We start from the raw sequence: 25,687 nt of genomic DNA on the forward strand, positions 1-25,687 counted from the left end.
GCGGCCAGACATGGCCCGCCTCGGGGCGGGATGAGCACGCAGAGACTCACTGCAGCCCAACGCGGGAGTCCGGAGTGACGCTGCCGGGCAGCATGGCTCGAAAGCGCCCTGCAGGTGGAAGGCGGCGGAGGCGCGGCCGGGAAGCCGAGGACAACAAAGCAGCCCGGCGCGAGGAGAGCGAGGCGGGTGAGAGACCGAGTCTGCGGCATGCAAAACGATGGTGGCGGAGCCTAGGGCGGGCGACGGGGCGGATCTGCGTCTGCAGCTAGGTCTCCAGGGCCGGATGCATGGCGCCCCAGGGCCTCTGCAGTCAGCCCTCACCCTACCGTAACCCCCTAGGGCCAAGTCCAGTCTCTTAGCAAGTGTTGAGGGCCGAGCAGGAAAGCTTCGCAGTTTCCCGGTGCCGTAGAGATACCAAAACTAGGATCGAGGGAGACCTTGTAGTGCGAGAATCTCTTTCCAAGTTGCATCCACTGTAAGTCCGGCCCCAGGTTTGGGATGCGCTTCTTACCTTGGTCTTGAACAAAGCAAAAACTACAGTTTCTCCCTTAAACATATCCTTTCCCCAGTTGTCCCATCTCAGTGTATCACCCTTACCCACCCCGTTTCTTAACTTCAGTTCGTCAGCAAGTTCATTTCCGCTTCGGAATCACCGAAATCTGTACCCAATCTTTTTATTTCACAGCTGGATATCCTGTCCATGTTGTGCTTCTGTTGAGTGGGTGAAGTTGCCTCTTTTCTGGCCTCCCCTCTGCATCAGGTCTCCTTACTGCAGCCCGATGATGTAGAACAAGAACATCATGTGCCTCGTTCTTTTTACTGAAAACCTTCATGGACTTGTGTCCTCCATGTATAGCATCTACCTCACTTAGCATGTCTTCTCTCCAGATACTCTAATTTTGACTTCCTCCCGTTTATTTTAAACAGCAGTCTGACCTGGAGTTCTGGATCTCTCCCTCTCAACCTGTTGATCACAGGGTTTACGGATGCCACCATGCCTGGCTTTTACTGACCACCTTTCTCTTCTTCAGATATACTGTTTATTTTCTGGAGGCTTGGCCTTTGGTGTTTCTTTAGCGTAGAATGTTCTTCACAACAGTTACTGGGGCTAATTTCTTCTCTACTTGAGGTCTGAGACACTCCATGATCATCTTAAAGTAGTGGCTGTCTAGGTACCTTCTACCACAGAAGCAGTTACTGCCCTGTCAGCCTCTCGTTCTAGAGAATGAGATCTCAGTGATCTTCATTTCTGATTGCTTGAGTAAAATATGAGCATCATAAAGCAAGGCTCATTTCCCTCCATATCCTATTTTGTTCTTCCTTTTGTTTTCATCCCTGAAAAAAAATTACTTTATTATTTTTTTATGCATATGGGTGTTTGCTTGCATACATGTCTATGCACCATGTGTGGCCTGTGCCTGCAGAGGCTAGGTCGATGAGGGTGTTGGATCCCCCAGAACTGGAGTTACAAAAGGTTGTGCGCTCCCCTTTGGATGTTGGAAATTCATGACTTCTCTTGGAGGGGCATCAAGTGCTTTTAACTGCTGAGCCATATCTTTTGTCCTGCAAAAACATTTTTAAATATGCCAATGCATGCTGCTAGAGAAAGGGTGGCTAGACCTTCTAAAATAGCCAAATAAGAAAATTTGGCTAGTTTAGTGGCCCCCCACACCCACCCCGTGGCTCCTCCAACACTGTCATCGATTAGGTAGGCATTATAAATTCATTGTCTACTAGGAAATAATATTTCCTAAACTTCAGAGGAGTTTGCTTACTCCACTCTTAAGCTTCACCTTGTTCATGTACTCGTTTAGGACATTTCTTGAGTATCTGCTATGTGGTGTCCGTCAGTCAGGTAGTTTCTACACAGAACAGAACATTTGAGGAGCACGCCTGTGCATGCAAATGAAGTGGGGCTTGGCTCCTTTTGATGGTTGGGAATGAAGAACATCGTCTCCCATCTTGCTGCTGAACAGGCTCCTCGTCATGTTTTCTTTTTCTCTGTGTTAATGTCTTCATTGGGAAATTCATTAGTTTCTCTATGTATTCAGTGATTTCCAGCCACTGCTTTAAGTACTGGGAGTATACTAGTAAAAGAAGCAGGCAAGGGCCCTGCTGTTAGGATGCTGATACTCTTTGGGGGAGGCAAATAAGGTCAACATAACAAGATTTAAACAGAGAGAAAGAAAAACAAGAAAAGTAAATCCACGTGGTGATGAGTAAATATAGTTGCTCTAATCAGACTGCCACGGGTCTGGGGAAGAGGCAGTATTGGAATCCAAATACTGTAGTCGGTTACTGTTTGTAATTTTGAGCTCTTCACAGGAAGTCCGGTAGTGGTGAGGGGGGCGTCCTATGTAAAACAGGATGCTTAAAGACTCTCGGCTAGACACAGTGTGAAGATGTGAGTGGTGAATATTGAGGTGATTGCAGGACAGGGAACTCAGCCTGAAGACAAAACCAAAGAATTTGAATTCATCCTAAATGACTTGGGAAGTCAAGTCTCAGTAGCTTGATAAGGAAGCCACAGTGGTAATTCTTTCTTTCTTCTTCTTCTTCTTCTTCTTCTTCTTCTTCTTCTTCTTCTTCTTCTTCTTCTTCTTCTTCTTCTTCTTCTTTTTTTTTTGTTTTTTGTTTTTTGAGACAGGGTTTTTCTGTTGCTTTGGAGCCTGTCCTGGAACTAGTTCTTGTAGACCAGGCTGGCCTCAAACTCACAGAGATCCACCTGCCTCTGCCTTCCAAGTGCTGGGTTTAAAGGTGTGAGCCACCACCGTTCGACTGCCTCAGTGGTAATTCTTAAATGACATTGAGCTCAAGGAGACTGATTGGGTCTGCTAGATAACTTTTAATTTTGGAAACTATTCTGGAGGTGTGTTGAGAGACTTCCCTACTCCTCTGCATCATGCAAAACATAAACAGCAGAGAATACGGAAAAGCCACCTGTTCCTGCCCTCTAGGAATTACTAATGCAGAATAGTGGTCCATTTCCTTGCTGTCTGTGCTTTTTCACACTCAGCCAAAACAACATTTCATGGCGAACATCATTGCTATGTCTTTTTTCCTTTGTCTTAAAAACGATTTAATTAAACCAGGCATGGTGGTGCACCTTCAGTCAGAGCACTCAGGAGGCAGAGGCAGGCGGGTCTCTGTGAGCTTGAGGCCAGACTGGTTTGTATAGGTTCGAGGCCAGTCAACGCTCTATGCCAAGACCCTGCCTATCGAGAGAGAGCTACTGAGTACCAGCCTCAGCGCTCTCTCAGGGTTCAGAATTGGACTTCTATAATAAGTGAAGACTGGCTTGGGAGCGGGATCTGAGGGGTACAATGAACTAACCAACTTAGGCATGTTTTTCCTGCATATTTCTTTATTCCTTAGGGGACAATGAAAGTGAAAAGAAGAAGCGTAGGGGCATCAGGCATAAGGGTTAAAAGAGGTAAAAAAGAGGTGATCTGCACAAAGCTTTCAGTTTCAGACAAGTTAACAATCCCAAAGGCGGTACAGGTGGATCTGGTGAGGAGGCACCTTATATCTGGGGGGGGGCGGGGGGGGGGCGCCTTGGCATGGCACTGACATTCCCTGCGACTAACCTGTGGCCTTGATTTGCATAAGCATCTAGCTGGTTGAGTTAAAAGGAATCTCTTCTGGGGATCCTGCTTTTGACTGCAGCAGGGTGCCCAGGGGAGAATTTTTTCTCTCTGAAGCTAGTTTTAGCAACTCGGGCATTTTTCCTGTATAATACAAACAGTTAATTTCCTGGGTTATGATCCTATGTTAGTTAAAACCAAGGTAAAGGGTAAATACAGAATATTAGTAGCCTGTTAAGTCAGAGCAGAAGCCCCATAGATTACATCTTCTTGAGTCTGCTGTTAGAACAGGCATATTACCTCCTGTTTGAAGCTCCTTATCAGTGACTACTGCCAATAAAGAAAGTTTGTGGGGAAATATTTTTATGTAGTTTTTGGCTGTGAGAACAAGGACTTGACTGAATCCTTTCCACACCATGGATTCAAGGTGTGTGGGGAGGTATCCAATTGCCCTACAGGAAAAGTCAGGTTTATACACTGCTGGGAGACTAGAAAAGGGAGAAATGCCATGATTTCACAAGATTTTTAGAGAATTGACAGTGGCTTATCCAAAGGACAGATGTCCCCATAGCTGTACAAAAACAGGTTAATCCAAGTAGAGAGTGCGTATACACTTCTCGTGGATAGTCCAATAGATCTGTCTGCTGCACATTTACTGTATACTTGTGGGCTCACCACACCCGCCTTAGCAACAACAACAAAAAGTTACATTTCATAGGGTGAGTTAATCATTTCATGGTGGGATATTCAGGGTATTTTGGTTTGGTTTGGTTGGTTTATTTTTTGAGACAGGTTCTTGCCTTGTTGCCCAGGCTGGCCTATGACTTTTGGCAATCTCCTTCTTCATTCTCTTAGAGCTTGGATCACAGGTAAATACCACCATGTTCCCCAGGATATTCAGAATTGAAGGAAAATTTGATAACTATAAGTGTGCTGGATGGTTTTATGTCAGATTGATGCAAGCTAACGTCATCAGAGAGGAGGGAACCTCGATTTAAAAACATGCCTCCGTTAGATCCAGTTGTAGACAGCTGTAAGGAATTTTCTTAATTAATGATTGGTGTGGGAGGGCACCATTGTGGGTGGTCCCTTCCCTGGCCAGTGGTCCTTCCATAAGAAAGCGGGCTGATCAAGCCATGGGGAGCAAGCCAGAAAGCAGCACCACTCCACAGCCTCTGCTTTAGCTCCTGGGCCTCCAGGTTTCTGCCCTGTTTGAGTTCCTGTCCTGACTTCCTTCAGTGACGCACAGTGCTGGTGGAAGTGTAGCCCAATAAACCCTTTCCTCCCCGAGTTGCTTTGGCAGTGGTGTTTTGTCACGGAAAGAGAAACAATAAGCATCATCGAATTCTATTCCCTTTACATCCTCCACTTTCCCGAAACACAGAAGCAGCCCCTGTGCCTTTCTGTGTTGTTCCCTAGATGACTTTGAAGATGAGAAACAGAAACCCCCAAAGAAGTGCCTTGTCTCCAGAGTTTCCCAAGGAAAGAGGAAGAGAGGCTGCAGAGATTCAGGAGACCCCGGAAAAGGTCCTGCAAAAAAGAAAGCGACCAAAGCCACTGCTAAATCTAAGAATCTCAAGGCTCCGAAGGAGGAAGCCCTCAGCGATGGAGACGACCGGGACGATTTCAGGTGAGATAGCAAGCATGGGACGGTCCTGTCAGAGAGTCGAGGATAATGGCAGCTGTTCTTCGCTCTCTGAGGGAATGTGGGAGGAAGGAGGCTCTTTAAGCATTTCCAGAGAGAGCCAGACCAGCAAGAGCTGGAGATCTCAGTTTCCTGGTGAGTTCAGTGGCACCTCACAGAGTGCTAACTAATAGCACACTCAGGAACAGAGTTCAGGGTTCCTGATTCTTGGCCCAGTGCTCTCTTTCAACTTCACAGATACTCAACAGAGAGGCAAGAGACTTCCTGCCATCCCGGTGTTTGGCACTGGCAACTGCTACCCAACTGGACTTAGAACCTTCACTGGGTACATTCTTGTCCCCTGCTGCCCTTAGTTTTGTTTATTTTATTTCTTCATTGTTTGGGTGATCAGACCTGAGGCCTCCTGTGTTGTAAGCAAGCACTAACCGCTGAGCCGCGCTTCCAGGCCCTGTCCCCTGTCTTGTGCTCTTGTTCCCCTCTACCTGGAGTCCTTTTGTCCCTTCTGATGCTTGTCTGAGGCCATCAGCTCTAGTTTCCACAAGTACTTGGTCTTTTCCGCTCCCGTGTCCTGCTGCTGCTGAAGAGTGTGGTATGTCTGCCAGATGACAGTTAGAACAATGCCGTGTGACCTCTCTGGTCTCAGCTAGAACTGTGAGCTTCATTTGTGTTCATAGGGCCTGTGGCATCTGGGGCTGGGCCTGTAGTTTGCCAGATGCTGAGTGCCTTTGTGGTAGGTGAATATTCTTATTCGGTATGAGGGACAGTGAACATGAGACTAGTTCATTATCCAGCCTCAGCAAGCTGAAGGAAGGGCAGATGAATAGAGGAAAACTGGGAAGGGTTCCTTTGCTTCTAAATCAATCCAACCTGCTGTCCATGATGGGATTACATTCCAGCAGAGGGCAGTAGTAGGCCAGCGGAAGAGCAAGGGGAAGCAGGCAGATTCTCCATGGTTCATATGCTTCCTGGTTGCCCCCCTCAGGTGTTGAATTACATCTCTGGGGATATCCACACAAAGATAGGTCAAGAGCTACCAAGAAATACTCTTACCTGAGGGTTGACTGGTCCAGCCTATAGTTTAGAAGTATTTCTAATCTTTGGCATGGGAGAAATTTTGTTGCTATGACATTGAGAAAAAGTAACAAACAAACCCAAAAATGTTATTGGAGCTCAAGATTGAGGTCATTTTAAATGCCTGTGCTAAAATCTTGGCTGGTTTTCCTCTTGATACCAAGTTTCATAATGTTTATACAAGCCAAAAGTAACCCAGAGCTGCAGGCGGGATTTATGCATGAATCTGCAGAAATATGTCAACATTCTAGCAACTGTTTACCTTGTGTGCTGCTGTCTAGCTAGCTGCTTATCTGCATTGGTTTCCCCTACTAGCAGCTGCCCAGTCTGATCCTGGTTATGGGTCCATGTGTGATCACACCTTACTTATCCTGTTTGAGTTGTGCCAGCTTCAGCGTCCTTGGGCTACATAACAATAGAAAAGCATTCTCTGAGTTCGTTCACAGGCCGCTCGGCTGATATGAAGCTCTCTTCTGGCCTCTAGCTATGTGCATGTGTGTACAGTTACCTCAGCTTTCTGAGACTCCTGTGACTGTGGCTTTAATTTTGCCCTTACCATTTCAAGGCACAGCATTTTTTCCCCACATGGATTGTGAGTTAATAAGTTCTGGATTTGTTTTAAAAACAAAGCTTTTTGCTTTGCAGCAGAGTAACCTTATACTTGAGCTCTTCCCACCTCATAGCTTAGGACTCTGAGAGCTGGCTGTCCATCATCTTCGTGGATATGACTGCAGCAGTCAACAGAAGAAATCCTATAGATTCTGCGTATCCTGGGTGTGACACTAGGATACGTGAGCCTTTACACCTTTGATCCGTACACAGGGAGTCTCCAGGTGACCGCAAGAAGGCGAAGAAACAGCCAAAGAGAGAGGTGGTGGACAGAGACAGCGATGATGACGACAGTGAGGATGACTGGGAGGAGGTGGAAGGTACCGTGTCTATCTTGTTTTCCAAACTGTTGGAGTCCCTTTGCTATTTGGAGCCAGTCACATGCTGCGATCTTGTTTTTCTTTGAAACAATGATAAGAAATATAGTTGCAATCGGGACTTCTTCTAAGTGACAAAATTCCTTGGGTTAGCAAGGAAGCTTGTGTTTTTTTTTCCTCTAGTGGCTTTGATAAGGAAACTAAACAGAGACAATGCTAGAGGAAGCCTGCAGCTGGGAAGAGTTGCACAATCCTGACCCCGCATAGCTGTGAGGGCAAGCTCTTTGCTTGTCCGAGGCATGTTTCTTTACTGGCAGCATTCTGTAAACTGTTTGCAACTATGAATGGTGCCCAGTCAGGCTGCAAAATTTGAGGAGGAAGTCTGCGGGTGCCTGAGTCCCAAGTCCACACCATGAGAGTGGTAGCTAATGTTAGGCCCTGCTACCTTCTGTGGGCCATGCCTGCGCCCTCAGCATTTTATTTGGACAAGGCTCAGATTTGCAAAGAAATGAGAGTAGTCTGCAAAACTGGTCCTTTATATTTAACGTGTCTTTCTCTCTGTAACTATTTGAAAATGAGTTTCAGAAATCCTGTAGCATTCTTTTCCCAAGAAGATAGCACTGTCTTATCTGGCAGAGAAACCTCATCACACCCAAAAAACTGAAAACAACCCTCAGTTGTTATAAAAACCCTTTATAGCTCTGTTGTTTGTTTTTTTTTTCTAGGTCCAGATTAGAAATCATTTGTAGTTTTTTGTTTTTGTTTTTTTTTTTTTTTTAAATCTAAAGTCCCCTTACCATGTACTACCTTTATTAATTACTTCTGGTGCTGGAGATTAAACCTTTAGGAATACTAGGAATGTGTTCTGCCACAGAACTGTAACTCCTATCCCTTTTTTTGTTTTTGTTTTTAAGTGTGTGTCTGTGTGTGTCTGTGTCTGTGTGTGAATGTGTGAGTGTGAGGTGTGTGTGTAGCTCAGAGAACAACTCTCATGATTTCTTTTCCACTACCTTGTGGGATCCAGCCCAAAGTCAGGTCATTAGGATGCATGCCATCTTGCCAGCCCCTGGCCCTTGTTGTTTTCAGGTAAGGTCTCTACTATTGAACTGGCTGTGCAGTCCAGGCTGACCTGGGACGTAGGACCTATGGTCTCAGCCTGCTGAGTGCTGGATTATAGATACATGCCACAATACTTAACACTTTCTTTTTCCTTCTTTCCTCTTTGGCTTTGTAGAGTAATGCCTGCTTTGAAAAGTTCTGGCCTCTTTTTAGAATATTCTAGTTTTATCAGATAAAAAATTGGGCGTCTCGGGGGCTTACCTGTATATTCCATTTTTTTTCCCAGCAGAACCCTGATATTGTTCCATTTATTAGCTATTATTTACTTTAACTTATGTGTATAAGTGTTTTGCCTGCATATATGTCTGTACACGATGTGCCTGCTGCCCGTGGAGACCAGAAGAGGGTGTTGAATCCCCTGGAACTGGAATTACAGATGGTTTGTGCTACCATGTGGGTGCTGGCAATTGAACCTGGGTCCTCTATAGTCAGTGCTCTAAACCACTGAGCCATCTCTCCAGTCCCAGTTATTGTTATTAACTTTTAAAATTACTGTTGATAGAACTTGCTGAGCCTGTGCTGGACACGGGAGAAAATTCTGCCACCTCACAGTCTGTCCTGCCTGTGAAGGCAGTGGAGATAGAGATTGAGACACCGGAGCAGGTGAAGGCACGTAAGAAAAGGTAGGCGGGCCTTCTTCTTTGCTCTTGTCCTGAAAGTAGACAGCAGACGTGGAGAAAGCCTTGGCATGTCAAGAGTGGTCTGAAGCCACAGGGGAGAGCTTGGGTTTGCCTGAAGGACTTAAAGGAGACACCTGGGTGTCTGGGTGGGAGGTGGAGGTGCGTGGCAAGGACTGAGCATTTTGTTTGTCTCTCAGTTTACCTGACCCTTTGAGCAGGTTCATAAATGAGAGCCTCAGAGAGTTTAAATGACAGTCCAGGAGCCACTTAACCAGTGAGTGAAGGATCCAAGACCTGAATCCCCTACTGGCTGACATGGTACTCAAACCGTCCCTACCACATACCACTACAAGACTGAGATGGTGCCCACCGTGGAAGGAGCACCCACCTTTCATAGGGTGCACAGTTCCTCTGTAGCCTCTGATGACCTAGGAAAATGGAGCATACAAGCTAACTACTGAGGTCCACTCATGTTACTAAGCAGGGAGGAGGGAGACATTGTGTCTTTCAGGAAGTGCAAGATTTTCCTGCAGATCAGTGGGCCCCGGGTGAAAGATTTTGCAGAACAGTCATGTAAATGCCTTCTTTAATTTAGTGTCAGTGTGGTCGTTTAAGGAGAAAGTCAGTTAGGATTCTGAAGGAAGGGAACTTGAGACCTGTGGGTAAGGCATAGGATGCTGGGAGGGGTTGGTAGATGGGCTGTACAGTGTCCAAGAGTGGGTTTACAGATGGGAAATGCCACATCCTGGGGCTGCCTAGGGTCCTGTGAGCAGTTTGCAGGTGGGAAGTGTTGTATCCAGGATGACTCCAGGGACAGACCAGACTGGGGCAAGAAAGAAATGAAGAAAAGACAGACACATGGACAGAAAGCTGGTCAGGTGGTCTAGGATCCTGAACAGAGAAAGCTCAATCCTCCAAAAGCTCAGTGTCTATTACGTAGAGTTGAACAGGGAGGCAGGGTTATTACATAGAAATAAACAAGGTGGCAGGGTTTATCGTGTACAGCTGGGTCAAGGGAGCAGGTTTAGGTCATCTCAGTAGGAGCAGTCTCTGTAGGGGAGCTGTCTTCAGGCTGTAAACATGGTGGGGAGCGATGGTGGACATTCTCTGCTTACATTATTAACATCCATAGGAACAAGGATGTTATGTGACACCCAAGGAAAGTGAAGCCTTTGCCATTTCTTTGAGTCTCATGGGCAAGGGGTGGCTTTGCCATTTTCCCATGAGTCTGGGGCCGTGACCATGTCAACAGCACACATTCACTCAGGACAGCACTCACTGAGGACTTCTCTCCCCATAGCGAAGGAGTAGATGGTGGCCGCTTGCTGATTTGGCTGAGTGGCACAGCCTTGTATAGGGAACGGGGCGAGCAACTCCCGTGCCATGGTGAGGGGTTGTGGTTTCCAGCTTCAGTCCTGGGTCTCTCACTGTGTTTCAGTGAGAAGATAAAGATGGAGCTTGAGACGTACCTGCGGAGGATGCTGAAGCGCTTCAATAAGGAAGTTCAGGAGAACATGCACAAGGTGATGGCAAGGAGGACCAGGAAGGTCCAGAGGTGACAGGCCTGTGTGAAGTTAGGTGCCACCCTGAAGGCCAGGCTTACAGGAAGTGGGGAAGAAAGATGCACTGAGGGCAGGAGGTGGAGAGTTTGTGTGGACGTGGGAGAGAGTAGACAGCGTTACTGTCATTGCAGTAGGTTGGTGAAGGGTGAGGTTGCAGGGCGGGAGTTACAGTGGGGTGCCCAGCAGCGGAGGGTGAGTGGAAAACAGGGAGAGTCATGCCTGGCCTCCAGTAGCTGCTCTGAGCAGTCTGTGTCCCACCCACGTTCCCTGCTGTCCTCACCGCAGCAGACCCAGGTGGCGTGATGCTTCACCTGGAGGTCCTGTAGTGTGCCTGTGCTGCTGAGAGGAAAAGTTATTATTGTGAACCGATGAATTCTTTGAGGGAGTGAGACACAAAGCCATGGGATATGGCTGATGCCAGCCTTTGTACTTGCTGTGTATAGAAGCACAGCCAGTGTTTTCCTGTCCACAAAACATCTGCACTTGGCAGCAATATCCCTGCTTTCTTCAGTTCTCCCTCCACGCATGCTCCTTCCACCCCCTCCACAGGTTCACCTGCTGTGCCTGCTGGCCAGTGGCTTCTATCGAAATAACATCTGCCGTGAGCCAGATCTGCTGGCCATTGGCCTCTCTATCATCCCAACTCGCTTTACCAAGGTGCCACTTCAACACAGGGACACCATCTTCCTCTCAAACCTGGTGAAATGGTAAGGCCATCTACTGTTCTCCTGAGCTGGGTTTCTCTTGGGCTGGTTCAGGCCAGTTCTGTAGTGGCCAATTAGCATCAGAAGGGAGCATAACATTGAGGAGAAGGAAGCATTGGGAACCATATGCACTGTGTATGAGGAGTTCTGAGGCAGGGGAATGTAGGAAACGGGGTGCTTCCCTCAGGTGGGCAGTCTGGAAAGGGTGCCCACGTAGGTGGCAACTGAGTTGGGTCTTCATTGGTGGCCAGCTTTAGCTAGCTGGTCTGAGAAGAGCCAGTGCAGGTAGGTGAGTAAGAATCACTTGCTGTTGGTTTTGTTGGCTGTAAAAGACTAGAACTTTTTCTTCACCTTGGCGCTATATAAAGGAGTACTTGGTCTCCCCAGGTTCATTGGAACCTTCACAGTCAATGCGGACCTTTCAGCCAGTGAGCAGGACAGCCTGCAGACAACCTTGGGGAGGAGAATTGCCATTTACTCCGCGAGGGATGATGAGGAGTTGGTCTATGTAAGTGGTTCCTCTAGTGGCACTGCTCATTAACGGGAATGAAATATGGTGTCATCCTTGGAGGATGCCTATTTTCTGCACAGAGACTGGACTTTGCATTTGCATGTCTGGCCAAATACCTGGCTTCTTTAGACCTCCCGAGATTTGGCTTTGAAGAACTTAATATGCCAGGTACTGTTATTGTCATTATCTTCTCTCATCAGCTTCTTAGAGTTATGGGGAAGGAGAAGCAGGCATTGCCTCAGGCTAAACAGCCTGTGTGGGGACACCTCAGCTAGTGGCAGAAGCTAATTCATTCCAGTCTTATTTCCAAGGAACTGAGAAGCTGCCTTGGGTGCAGTGCTGCCAGCCAGACCATAGACAATGCCTGGCTTTGCCTTTTCTGTTCCAGGACACCCACTGCACTGAGTTGTTGAGTCCCTTAATTTCTTCCAGATTGTGATGGTTTCTTGGTCTTTGTCTGTCTTTGGTGATCTTCACAATTTTGTAGGGAGATGCCAGGGATTACAGCCAGGTACTTGAGGGTGGCATGCTTGCTCTGCCAATGAGCTGCTTCCTTCAGCTCTTGCTTGGTTCAGATAGGGTCTCTTATGTAGTTCAAGCTGGCCCAGAAGGTTGACTTCTGCCTCAACCTTCTGAGTATTGGGATTAGGGATGTGTGCAACCACCACATGACTGCTGCTTTACACGTTGCTTTTTAAAAATCCAGATGGAGGAAGTCACGGGTAATAGCTTTCCCATGGTCACATGGCATCTGAGACGGCCTTCTTTCTTATTTCTGGTTTTCACGTGGGACTCTCACCAGGTGTGGTAGTTACTGATGAGAGAGGTCGGGGACCAGCGTGAGGATCTGGGGAGACCTCGCTGCAATGCGCTGTCGCTGCCACCACAAGGCTTATCTCTGAGGGAGCAGCTCCCAACCTCACAGGTCAATAACTCAGAGCTGTGGCCTCCAGGTAAAAGATTCAGTGTGGAGGGCAGAACACAGTAAGCAAATGTGTGACCTAGCGACATTTGTATTAGCGTGTTTCCTTCCCTGACTATTTCATTTTATTTTAATTACACTTATAACACTTGTTGACTATAGGCCAATCAAAAGATGGGTAAGCAGGAAGAGACTGACAAGCTGTAGCAGTGATAGGTGCTATCAAGTATAGAGATAGTCTTTATATTTACAGGCAATCCTTCTTAGGAAAATAGTGACTTTTCCTGTGAGCTGAGTCTCTGCAGTGTCATTTACAACAGTGTCCCCGACTGGCGTGGTTTCCACCGTCTCCTGTCCAAGCAGCAGAGCGCATTGGGTTAGCTTCATTACACTGTCCAGTCAAATATATCCTCTCTTCTCACCATAGATATTTCTTCTGATTCTTCGGGCGCTGCAGCTGCTCACCCGACTGGTGTTGTCTCTCCAGCCCATTCCACTGAAGCCATCTGTAGCAAAGGTGAGGCCCTTGGGGCATCTAGAGAAAGGAAGAGTGAGGAAATCACGCATTTTAAAGAAAATTGGCCAGTATCATTTTTTATTATATTTACCTTATGTTTGTGTGTGTATCATGATACTTGTGGAGGTCAGAGGACAACTTGTGGAAGTTGTCCTTTTCTTCCACCGTGTGGAGTCCCGGGGATTGAACTCGGGTTGTCAGTTTTGGCAACAGCTGCCTTTCCCACTGAGCTGCCTTGCCAGCCTAACGATGTCATAGTGTTAAGAGCTGATATTCGTACAGCCTGGACTCCTTTGAGCCTGCTTTGTGCTCCCCTGTATTAGAGGAGATGGACACACAAGTGGGTGTTTAGCAGCCTGAGCTTGGTGTGCACTGAGTCTTCCGGGAGAGGACTGGTTTCCCAGCTCATGTTTCTAGCATGTGAACTGAGTGGAGAGTCACCCATCCTCATTAGCAGAGTGGAGGGCTGATGGGTGAAGGACTCTGCCTTTTGAAATACACGAGGAAGGATGTCAGTGCTGCCCAACTGGGATGTCAAGTCATCTGAGCCTGAGACTGATTATCATGAGTTAGCTAAATTATGGAACAAATAAGACAGAGAATGGCAAAATTAATGTATCTCTCCCTCCTTTTCTCTTCCCCGCTCTGTTTTTTGAGAGAAAGTCTCATGTAGCTCATTTTTGCCTCAGACTCACTGTAGTTGAGGATGACTTTGAACTCCTGATCATCCTGCCTCCACCTCGGAAGTACTGGACTTACAGACACACTACAGCATGATGCCCAGGAGTACCAAGGTTTGTTACTGTTTCAGGGGAAGAACTTGTCCGCGGAGACATCGTTAGAGAGTCCTGGAGGCTCTTCAGAAACTTCCAGTAAAGTTCCAGAAAGCCGCAACACACCCAAGACCAGCAAAAGAATCAAACAAGAGGAAACCTTTTCTGAGGACAGTGACAGGGCGGATGCCAGAGGGAAGAGAAGCAAGGCCACTGCGGGCAGCAGGCGGCAGAGAAAGCCCTCCTGCAGCAAGGGAGAGGAAGCCAAGCAGAAAACCCAGGGCCGTGCGCGTGCCCGGGCACGGCGGGTGACTGCCAAGGTGTCTTACAAAGAGAGTGGGAGTGAAGAGGCAGGCAGTAGTTCTGATTTCGAACTCTCCAGCGGAGAAGACCAGCATTCCTCTGATGAGGATAGTGAGCCCGGCCCGCGGAAGCAGAAGAGGGCCCCAGTTCCTCAGAGGTCAAAGGCCAGGTCTAAGAGTGCCTCCAAGACACAGCGTGGGCCACCAAGCTTTCCAGCAGCATCTTCAAGCTCTTCAGGCAGTAAGAGAGGCAAGAAGGTTTCCAGTGGTGGTGAAGAGACAGGAGACAGGAAAGCTGCTGGTGTAGACCAGTGGCTGGAGGTGTTCTGTGAGCCACAGGCAAAGTGGGTGTGTGTGGACTGTGTGCACGGTGTGGTGGACCAGCCTTTGACCTGTTACAGATATGCCACCAAACCCATGACCTATGTTGTAGGCATTGACAGTGATGGCTGGGTCCGAGACGTCACTCAGAGGTATGACCCAGCCTGGATGACGTCAACCCGCAAGTGCCGGGTTGATGCTGAGTGGTGGACAGAGACCTTGAGACCCTATCAGAGCCCACTTACGGAGAGGGAGAAGAAGGAAGACCAGGAGGTAAGACACTGGCCGCCCAGGCTCAACACTGGGCAGCAATCAAACTGCCCTTTTCTGCTCATAACTACGCCCAGCAGTACATTGATATTTTAGTGTGGTTTAGTTAAATATTTCTGAATACATTTATATTAGTCATAGAAATATGTACTTTTCTATTTGATTATATTTAATTATCACACCAACATTTGACTTGCACATCCCCATCACAGTCTGTATCATAGTCTCTCTTGAATGCAGGAACTCAAGCAGGAGTAGAGACAAGAATAGTGGAGGAAAGCTGCTTGTGACTTGCTCTCCACGCTCACGCTGCTGTGATAGTGTTGCCATAGTTTTATTGGTAAAAGGCTTCAAGAGCCAGGTGGTCAAGTGCTAGGCTTTGAACCCAGGGCTGTGTGACGTCTACCTTGTTACTACCTTGTTAGTAGTTTGGAGGTTGAAGGTACTTTACAGGCTCTGTGGTCCCATGAGGGAGAGAGAATAATTCATCCCGGAGTGGCCACACCTCTTCCATGTGCATGCATAGCTCACAGATACACCTCACACAAATAGAACATGTCTCCTGGGAAGGGAGGGACCTGGAACACAGAACGCTCTTTAGCCAACCAAGAAGTCAGGCAAGGCAGAAGTAGAGACTTCTAAAATGTAACACAGCTGTGTCAAGAATGAAGCCTGGCAGCAAGGAAAGGGTCGCTTGTGTACAGCAGTCCCGTGTTGGGTGGAACTCTGCATTTCTGCATGAGAACTCGCCCACGTTGACCAGAGGTTAATTTGCATCCACTCAGGATAGGAAGAGCATGGGGTTGTGCAGCATTCGGTGCCTTAGGGGGTGCACGGCAGCCCATGTGGAGTTAGTTGCCTGTTTAGTGGCGACAGGCTAAGTGGGAATCCTGCAGGTAGCATTGTACCTAACTGAAGTGTCAGGATGTCCAGTCAGCTGTCTCCACCGTAGTTGCTCCATGGTTGTTCTAGTTTGCTTTCTGTTGTCATGATAAAACACTGATCAAAACCAACATGGGGCGAAAAGGGTTTATTTGGTTTATATGCCCTTATCACTGTCCATCCTTGAGGGCAGAAACTTAAGCAGTGCCAGTCTGTAGGAGCTCCTTAGTGTTTTGAAGGGATGCCAAGAGAAAGCTTAAGCCAGCTTTTGGGAAACAGCATTTGCTTCAAAGCAGTGGAATTTCCTACTAATAACCAGAATTCTTAGTGAAGTACAAGACTTGTGTGGATCTCAGAAAAGCTGCACGGTGGTTGCTGTAAAACTTTCGAGCCTGCTTTTGATATAAAATGATGATGTCACTGATGTCAGGCCTTATGGTAGTGTGGGCTTGGTATGCTAAGGCTTAAGGTGTCTATGGATTGGAGACAGATCCCTTTCTGATGCTGGTACACATTACGGCCACTGTGCCTGGCAATGTCACCAAGTCACTGATGGGTCTGGAACGTTTGTTGTCAGAATGGGTTCATTTATAGCAGCCCATTCATACCCTCTTCCTTTTCTAGGAGCATGCTCACCACTGTCCTTCTGGCCTTTGCAGTTTCAGGCAAAGCACCTGGACGAGCCTTTGCCCACTTCCATTGGCACATATAAGAACCACCCTCTATATGCCCTGAAGCGTCACCTCTTGAAATTCCAGGCCATCTACCCTGAGACAGCTGCAGTCCTTGGGTATTGCCGTGGAGAAGCTGTCTACTCCAGGTGTGTGAAGCATCCTCCTTGGCCTCCTGGTGGCCTGGGACTAGCACCTGTTGCGTAGGCTCCTCCTATTAAATGCAGAGACCCAGTCTGAGGGGGAGTCCTCTGATGGGGAACAGGTCCTGCTTTGAGCCCTGTCATCTTGCTGGCTTCTCCTTCCCTAAAACTGAGTGTGTTCCCTGCCCGAGAGGCCACATTTTGTTTATTTGTGTCAGTAGATGTTCAGGCCCCTCCTTTTGGCTGTTGGGAGCGATGCTGCTGTCCGTCAGTTGAGTCCGTGCTTTGCATACTACAGGAATTTGGGGGGGAGGGGGTGACTGATCTGTTTCCTCGGTGGCCACAGCATTCACCTTCCCCCCAGCAGTACGCAGTGGTGCCAGTCACTGCCCTTACCAGAAGTTACTGGTAATAGCCATTCCAATGGTTGGAGGCTGCCATTCAATCTGAGAGTGCTGTGTGCACTTCCTGGCTATGTTTTTTAGGAGTATCTACGGGGCACCTACCCATCAGCCCCTCTGCCTGCTGCTTCTCTCCCTGTCTGAAGTCCTTTGGGTGTTCAAAGATGACCTGACTCCAGGGGGAGTGCAGGGCGGAGCCTCTACCCTAACAGAGAAATGCTACCTCAGCAGCAGCCCCGTGAGGTAGAGGATGAGCTGCTTGTCCCGGCTGATCACAAGGCTGCTGAGGCTCAGGAAGGTGGGGACTGCAGCAGGCCCGAGTTGAGCCCCATGCTGTGCTGGGCTGCACTGGCTGCAGCTTTGATAAAGAGCAGTAGAGAGCACACGGACAAAGCTCAGGCTGTGGGTTGGGCTCTGCAGACTCCTGCAAGCTGAGGAGGTGCTGGGCATGTCTGTTGAAGAAGGCTTGGCAGTGGAGGACTGCAGGCCCGTGATACGACTGAGCTCGGAGTGGTGAAACCAGGGCGACTCTGCCCTGAGCACAGGCCCTGAGTCATCTGTTGCTTGCATATGCATCTTCCTCCACCACAGTCTGTTCGCTCCTTCAGGCAGTTTCTTACAGTCCTCTTCTGAGTTGACCACAACATTCAGTGTCCCCAGCCCTCAGCAGTTACTCCTTGGTGAGTGCCGCCACCTGTTCGTGCTGGCTTTAACCTCATCCTACAGGCCACAGAGAGAGCTTGAACCATAGGCTTCGGATGGCAGTCCTGGGAAATGGGCAGCCAAAGAGCTAGGTACAAAGCCTCAGGAAGAAAGCTCCAGCTGGGTAAGGGTCGCAGGTGGGCACAGGCAGTCTGGGGGTGAGGCTTTTTGCGCTGTGTGGTGCAGGAAGGGCCTGCTCCAGGCGAGAGGTAAAGCCTGGGAGGAGAATTAGCAGGGCTGCGCCCACATCAACTACATACAGGCTCAGGTGAGGCCCAGAGGTCTTTCATCCATACAGTGTGCACTGAGTATGCTTTGTCTTCCCTTAGGGATTGTGTGCATACTCTGCACTCCAAGGACACATGGCTGAAGCAAGCAAGAGTGGTGCGGCTTGGAGAAGTGCCCTACAAGGTAACAGTGAGCTGCCTGCAGGGGGCAGGGAGAGAGACTTTGCTGGCAGCAAGAGCTGGGAGGAGAGGTAGTGAGGAAGCGCTGCTGGATAGGTGTGCCTAGCCAGAGAGGCCGCCAGAAATAGCCTTTTCTCTGCCTTGAGCAGGGTTTGAGGAAATTAAATTATTTATTAATAAGGCATATTATATAGGGAATAGGTTTTCCAAGTAAGAACTTTAGGCCAGAAAGTAGCTCGGAGACTCATGCTATGAACTAGAAGGCCAGCAGGTTAGTACTGGGTTGCTGGGTTACTTTTAAGTTACAAGCTCTGCTTCATGGAGAACCTATTAGCCTGGTTGCCCTGCATGACAGTTTACCAAGCATTTTGCTTATATGTGATCTGGTGCATTTCAGTGACCCTAGGAATCAATACCACAATGCCAGTTTTACAAATGAAAAAGTTAGATCAGACAGGATATGACTTGCCAGTAGGACTCACAGGCCCTGCTTTTAACCCTTGGCTCTGACTGTATGACATCTTCAGGTCAGTTGTCTGTGAGGGCCATGCACTCAGCAAGGTGTTACAGCCATTTCTCTAGGCATTGGCTCAATCACAATGGCAGAGCACAGTGGCCATTATATGCCCATTTACTGCTCTTTGTCAGGTGACAGCAGAGCCCTGGTGGATCAGAGCCCTCAGCTTGGTAGGAAGGGGTGGCAGGTTTCAATAGTGGCTGCTGCCAGCAGTGACTTGAGTGCATGGAGCTGGTCTGCTGGACCCAGAGGCCTGCTGGGATCTGCCTTTGGCCTTCTCCTTCCCAGACTAGTGCTATCCAGTGGAATTACAGTAAAAGTCACACACTTACAGTTTTTAGTAGTCAAAGCTGGGCATGATGGCACACGTCTTTAACCGCAGAACCTGGGAGATAGAGGCAGATGGATTTCTATGAGTTCGAGGCCACCCTGGTCTACAAAGTGAATTCCAGGACAGCCAGGGCTATTACAATTTTTAGTATCCATATAAAAACCACAAAAAGTATTTAAATATATTGAAAATAGCATTTCAATATGTTTTAAATATATAAATATATAAAAATATCTGAGATAGTTTTTTGGGGTTTTTTGTTTTGTTGTTGTTGTTGTTTTAAGACAGGGTTTCTCTGTACCTTTGGAACCTGTCCTGGAACTAACTTTTGTAGACCAGGCTAGCCTCAAACTCACAGAGATTTGCCTGCCTCTGCCTCCTGAGTGCTGGGATTAAAGGAATGCACCACCACTGCCCAGCTCGAGATACTTAAATTTTATATAGTCCTTATTTGTAATTCTGTGTGTAACTTCCAGTATCTTTGCCCTGATCTTCATCATCCTGACTCCTGTCTCGGTGTCTCTTTCTTAACAACAGTCAAGTCGTCTTCCTCGATCAAATGCATTCCCTGTGTTACTGCTCTGTTGACACAGTGACCTTTGTGACAAACCTGCCCTAGCTGCCCATCACTTCAGTCAGTGGCCTCACGTGGTGCATGATTGATGCTGTAGCACCTGCCTCCTCCGTTTTAGACCATACTCAGACTCCAGATGAAGCTGTTCTCTCTGTGCTGGGGTCCTCAGTCCCCTTCCCTCCAGCTGTGTTCTGATCAGCTTTGCTGTGGTCTGCTCCCATTCTACCCTGGGTTCCCCACACCTCCCACACAGCCTGAGCTCTGTCAGCCTGCTCTGTTTCTTCCCCATCTGTGCAACCATTGCCGTCATGGCACATAAGAGATGCCCACTGACCTCACTGGACACTGCTAGATGAACAGTGGCCTAGAGTGCTTTCTGATGCTGTGGTAAATGCCATGATCAAAAGCAGGTTGCGGGAGGGAACGGCTTATTTGGCCTGCATTTCCATACCACAGTCCGTCATCAAGGGAACAAGGCAGGAGCCATGGAGGAGCTCTGCTCGCTTGCTCGGCTAGCTTTCTTACATAAATAGCCAGACCCGCCTGTCCAGGTATGGTGCACACACAGTAGGCTGTGCCCTCTCACATCAGTCATCAATCAAGACAATCTCAGATGGCCAAGGGGGAGTCTGATCAAGGTAATTCTAAAGTTGACTCTAAGTCATGTCAAGTTAAAGTAAAACCTAACCAGAGCAAACAGCTACTTTAGGAGACTGTGAGAACCAAAAGTCTGCTGAGTGGCTGAGAGGTTATGCCTAGAGGATTAGGCTTGCACGGGGTGTACAAGGTCGCTTGGACCATACCAAACCTGAGTGTTCCCGTTGGTGGGCACTTCATCTAAAGAGTGGTTTTCTCAAAGGTGTTTTTTTGTTTTGTTTTGTTTTGGATTTTTGTTGTTGTTGTTGTTGTTTTCCTAGACAGGGTTTCTTTGTGTAGCATGAACTGTTCTGGAGCTTGCTCTGTAGACCAGGCTGGCCTCAAACTCAGATTCACCTGCCTCTGCCTCCTGAGTGTGGGGATTAAAGGCGTGCACTACCAGTGCCCTGCCAGTTTTCTCAAAGGTTTTTAAAAGGAAAAGAATTAAAGGATGAGAGAGGCCACATGTAACCCTTTACAGCAAAGCTTGCTGACATGACCCCTACACTAGAACAGCCTCTGTGCCCAGGCCCATTGCCTGTGCTGCTCTTGTCTGTGATGTAACTTGTTTGCCACTCCTCTCCTTTCACCCCTTACTCCCTAGGAAGAATCTAGGTCCTGGCTGCTAGGCGTTGTTGTGCACTGGGGGTCCTGAATAGGCACTGCTTCCCACAGGTGACACTAGGGTAGACAGCTGTTGACCACTCTGCAGAGATCCCGGAGTTTTCTGGGCTAGATCCTGGCTCTTGTCACCTATACGACATGGTACCTAAAGTTGCTTCATCTCTAAGGCCACTTTTTCACTGTAATGGAAGTCAGTGCTTTAGGCGTATCGCTTGTGTCTGTGTTGCACATCTGGGAAACTGAGAGACAAGTGAGTGGGCCCACCTCTTGAGCACGGAGTCAGGCATGATAGCACTCCTGTAATCCTAGACTCAGGCTGAGGCAGGAGGATCAGGAGCTGGAGACCAGCCTGGGCTACAGAGTGAACTTCTGTTTCAGCCTCCCCTCCCTGAAGGAAAGAGGCAGCCCTGAGAACATGTAGTGCCCCGCAGGAACTGGCTAGTGAAGGCCCACTTCTCTCAGATTGACAGCACTCAGTGCCTGGTGTGGACCGAGTGCCCAGAGCAGAAAGCCTTTCTTACCGCCTGGCTGTTTCCTCTGGAGTAGATGGTGAAAGGCTTCTCCAACCGTGCCCGGAAAGCCCGGCTTTCGGAACCCCAGCTGCATGACTACAATGACTTGGCCCTTTATGGTCACTGGCAGACAGAGGAGTATCAGCCCCCTGTGGCCGTAGATGGGAAGGTAAGGACAGCTCTGGGGGTTCAGAATAGGCTGCTCTGTTTTCCATCCAGCTACTTCCTGGCATGCCCATCTCTGCAGGTGCCTCGGAATGAGTTTGGGAACGTGTATCTCTTCCTGCCCAGCATGATGCCTATCGGCTGTGTCCAGATGCACCTGCCCAACCTGCACCGTGTGGCCCGCAAGCTGGGCATCGACTGCGTGCAGGCCATCACTGGCTTCGATTTCCACGGAGGCTACTGCCATCCAGTGTGCGTGAGGGGCCTTCGGTGGCAGGTGGGAGGCTGAGGCTGGTGGCACTTGTTTTCCAGATTTGGCTCTGGGTGTAAAGTCAACATTATTCTCTAATCAGTCCCAGCTTCTAACAGGAAGCAGCAGACCCAGTGCCATGAGTGTCCTGGTACTGTAGACTGAAGCACTGCCCCCTAGTGCTGGTTCTAGGCTGGGGACCAAACTATGATCAGCCTCCTTAGGTCCTGAGCTCTCCTGTGTGAAGTGGGGACTAGGGTTGAGGACTCTCTAGCACTTAGGCAGGGGCTGTGGAGGAAGAGGTACAGGTTCCCACAAGCCTGCTCCTGCATGGGTGGCATTTGTCACTGGCTGGCCAGGAATGTCCATCAGGGCCCCAAGTGCTCAGAAAGGGCCACTGGCTTCTGGACAAGGGAGGAGGAAGGGCAGAGGAGGTGGCAGCTGAGGGAGCTCATCTGTTACTGTCTCTACAGAACTGATGGCTACGTTGTCTGTGAGGAATTCCGAGACGTGCTGCTGACTGCTTGGGAGAATGAACAGGCCATCATTGAAAAGAAGGAGAAGGAGGTGAGTGGTGTGGGTAGGGCCTTGGAGGAGAGCGGCAAGGTCCAGCGGGGGTGCCTGCGCAGGCCACTCGTGCATCCTGGAAGAAGGTGGGAAAGTCCGTGTTAGCTCTTCTGCTGCTCTGACTTAGTGGAGGGCCTCCTCGGGGTGCATGCTGGGTGAAACAGCTCCTCCCACACTCCATGTCCACTGTCCTGACCCCTACCTGACTGCTCAGGGACTATGAGCCCTGACTTGGAAGGCCCAGGTCCTAGACCTGATCGCTGCCTTCCAGTCAGTGATGATTATAAAAGACTTTACTTACTAAATCTGACTTGTTGGTTTGGAAGCAAGACTTGTTGTGATGGGAGACCCTGTTTACCTTTTATCGTGTGTGTATGGTGTGTGCACGTGTGTATCTGCGTGCTGTGTGTGGGGGCCCCAAGTTAATATCTGGAATCCTCCTTGGTCATTCTTCCACCTTACTCACTAAGGAAGAATTAGCTCACTGACAGCAGACAGTTTGCTCTGTTTGCTCTGGGGATCCTGTGTCCACCCTCTGAGCTGGAGTTACAGGCAGGCCTGCCCATGCACACAGCATTTATGTGAGTTCTAAGGACCCAGACTCTGTTCTTACATTTGTGCAGCAAGTGTTTTAACCACTGGGCATCTCCCCAGGCAGGAAGACTTTGCAAGCTGAATTGTATAGACGATGTCAGGGCGTCAGGCTCTGCCTTAACATTTCTCTGATGGTGCCATGGCTTCACCTTTCCTCCCTTTATTTCTGCTGCAGAAAAAGGAGAAGCGGGCACTGGGGAACTGGAAGCTGCTGGTCAGAGGACTGCTCATCAGAGAGAGGCTGCAACTCCGATACGGGGCCAAGGTCAGTGCGGGGCCTTTGTAGGCAAAGCAGTCTGGTTACCACTCAGTCACAGGCCCACATTCTGTGACATCACAGTATAGGTGGCTTTATATTAGGAAGCCTGCCTGTCTCCTCTAACTACTCCTGCCCTGTCCTGTGTCCTGTTGACTTGGACGTCTGTGCTGGGTCTAGTTGGCTACAGAGTTCCATGCAGGCAGTTCAGGTGTGTTGGGCCTTCTACGTCTGCACTTGTTGGCTTCCAGGATTCCTAGTACCGTGTCAGCTTCGGGCCTGCACACGACACACCTGCAGTCCTTGTCTGCAGTGCTGGGTTGGGGGAGGGCTCTCATCTCTGTACAGGCAGAACCTAGAGCAGTTGTCTGATGGGTACTAAGGACACTCATCAGGCCGTGCTCTAAATGTTCTTTCCTTTCTGATCTGCCTCCCTTCCCATTGCCTGTTTGCCTGCTGAAGACACTTTAGTCATGTGTTCACTTGAGTCCTGTTATGGACCCTTCATCTGGCTCCTGGCCACCCACACGCTGCCTTCCCTTTCTATCCAGGACCCCTCCCCTGCTAACCTAGCCAGCCTCCGGGTACCCCCTCAGATCCCGTAGTGCTGAAGGTTGGGCCTAAGCACTGAGTGGTTGGAAATAGCATGCGTGTCAGGGTGAGGTGACACGCACGGCAGCACCTGTTTGCCACCGCCTGGGCACCCTCTTTCCACCTGCGGTTCTCACTTAAGTCCCAGGCTCAGGTGAGCTCCTAGGCTGGGGAAGGCCAGTAAGGCAGCCTGGGCCCTCCCAGCGCCACACACAGCCTGTCTTTCAAGGGGCCCAGACTTAAGACTGGATTCTTCTGGGGAACTCTGCTGCCTTTTAAAGTCGGCTAACAATTAACTGTGGCCCCTCCACTGTCTTCCCCCCAGAGTGAGGCAGTAGTTCCCCATGGAAATGCGGGCGGTGGACTCTCTTCTGATGAAGAGGAAGGGACCAGCTCACAAGCAGAAACAGCCAGAGTTCTGGCTGCCTCCTGGCCACAAAACCGAGAGGCTAAAGAAGAGCCGAAGCCTGAGTACCGTAAGATGACCCGGAAGAGGCGGGCGGCAGAGGCTTCCCATCTCTTCCCATTCGAGAAGCTGTAGCGAGTGTTCACCAGGCCAGGTGGCAATTCTTGTCTGCTGAGAAAGGCAGACAGCGGATGGCCTGGGGACTATAGGCCAAGTGGAAGTTATGCTGCAGATCGGTCTGATGCCAGCCCAGCCAGATCCCCATGAGGTGCTGGAAGCTGCCTAGAACCCACTCTGGGGTCTGGAACACTTTCCTGGGGGATCCTTTCTGACCCTGGACCTTCGTATTCCCATCTTTGGAAATGTGAGTTTGTTTTAGAGAGTCTTATCTGTTGCCCTAGCTGGCTTCAAATTCAAAATCCCCCTGCCTTAAACTGGGGGCTGATACTACAGGCATATGGCACCATGCCTTGGCTGTTTTTTTACATTTGCTTTTTAAATAGAAATCACTGGGAAATTCTGGGTATGGGAGCATTGAGGACATACCCTCCTTCTCTAATGCCGTTCACACCTGGGATGCTCTGCTCTCCTCTCCTGCAGGCCCAGGGCATTTACTTTTTATGCTTACTTTTCCCGAGTCAGGTTTCCAGTACTGCCTGGTGCTCTTTTGTCAGAGGGGCAGGCCATCTCTTGTCAAGGCATTTTGGGATTGATTTTACAGTAGCAGAAGACTAGAACAACGAGCTAAAATCAAGAAAGGGAAAGCAAAGGGAGAATATGAAAACGTTAGTAAAAGATTAGTTAGACTACATTTTATTCGGTTCTGGATACATTTACTTAGCTGGTATATGTCATCTACTCAGGAGAAAAAGCCCTTTTAATAAAATCTTTACAGAAAATAAAGCATTTACCTAAACGTCCTTGGCTGCGCATTTTCTTTCAGGTTTTAACCAGCTAAGAGGATCTAGGTAACAGAGACTGGTGTGTGTGTGGTGAGACTTGGAGAAAGTTCAGGATTGTTTTCATGGAGGCTGGGAACCCCTTTTACACACCGAGAAAGCTTTGTGTGTGTGACTGTATTGAATATTACTTCATCTTTGAGTCTTTAAAATGTTGAGTCACTCTTACCAAGGCAAACAAACAAAACACTTGGGCTATGACTCATATTGGAAACTCTGGTAGGGAAACAGACTAGGGTCACCATGGAAACCGTATTCTCACACTTCCTGCACCAGAGCCTGACAGGCTTCCTAACCAGGATTTCATTTGGGGGGTTTTGGTTAGGCATAGTCATGTTTCTGGAGATGTAACCTATTCTGGCAGGGGTCAGCTATGCGAAGGCGGGATGGCATTGACACGTTAGGTTTGGAAAGTTTTCCTGCGAGGTAATCGGCATGGCAGTGCCTCAGACAGGAGGAAACAAGAGGTGCGGTGTACTGGGCGCTTGGCCTTCAGCTTATTCACTCATTACAGCCGTGTATGGTGACAGGCTCTGTCCCCATTTTACAGATACAACAGATTGGCCCAACACCATGAGCCAGTAGGGCAGACTTGATCTGTGTGACGCTCAAACCCAGTGCTGCTTCTAGCACATTCTCAAAGTTGGTGAAG

General features: G+C 48.8%; 1 protein-coding gene across 1 annotated transcript; it reads left to right on the forward strand.

Moving 5' to 3' along the window:
- The first annotated feature begins 17 nt into the window (after nt 1–17).
- Nucleotides 18–24,996, forward strand: Xpc (XPC complex subunit, DNA damage recognition and repair factor). Its single transcript, XM_038317797.1, has 16 exons — nt 18–186; nt 5,004–5,214; nt 7,123–7,229; nt 8,848–8,968; nt 10,404–10,488; nt 11,077–11,234; nt 11,619–11,739; nt 13,092–13,181; nt 13,993–14,850; nt 16,389–16,549; nt 17,976–18,057; nt 21,282–21,416; nt 21,495–21,664; nt 22,136–22,229; nt 22,999–23,088; nt 23,996–24,996. The coding sequence occupies exons 1-16, from the start codon at nt 93–95 to the stop codon at nt 24,209–24,211; spliced, it is 2,793 nt and encodes a 930-aa protein (XP_038173725.1). The 5' UTR covers nt 18–92; the 3' UTR covers nt 24,212–24,996.
- The last annotated feature ends 691 nt before the right edge of the window (nt 24,997–25,687 follow it).

This window comes from Arvicola amphibius, chromosome 2 (assembly GCF_903992535.2).
Source record: "Arvicola amphibius chromosome 2, mArvAmp1.2, whole genome shotgun sequence".
NCBI classification, from domain to species: domain Eukaryota; kingdom Metazoa; phylum Chordata; class Mammalia; order Rodentia; family Cricetidae; genus Arvicola; species Arvicola amphibius.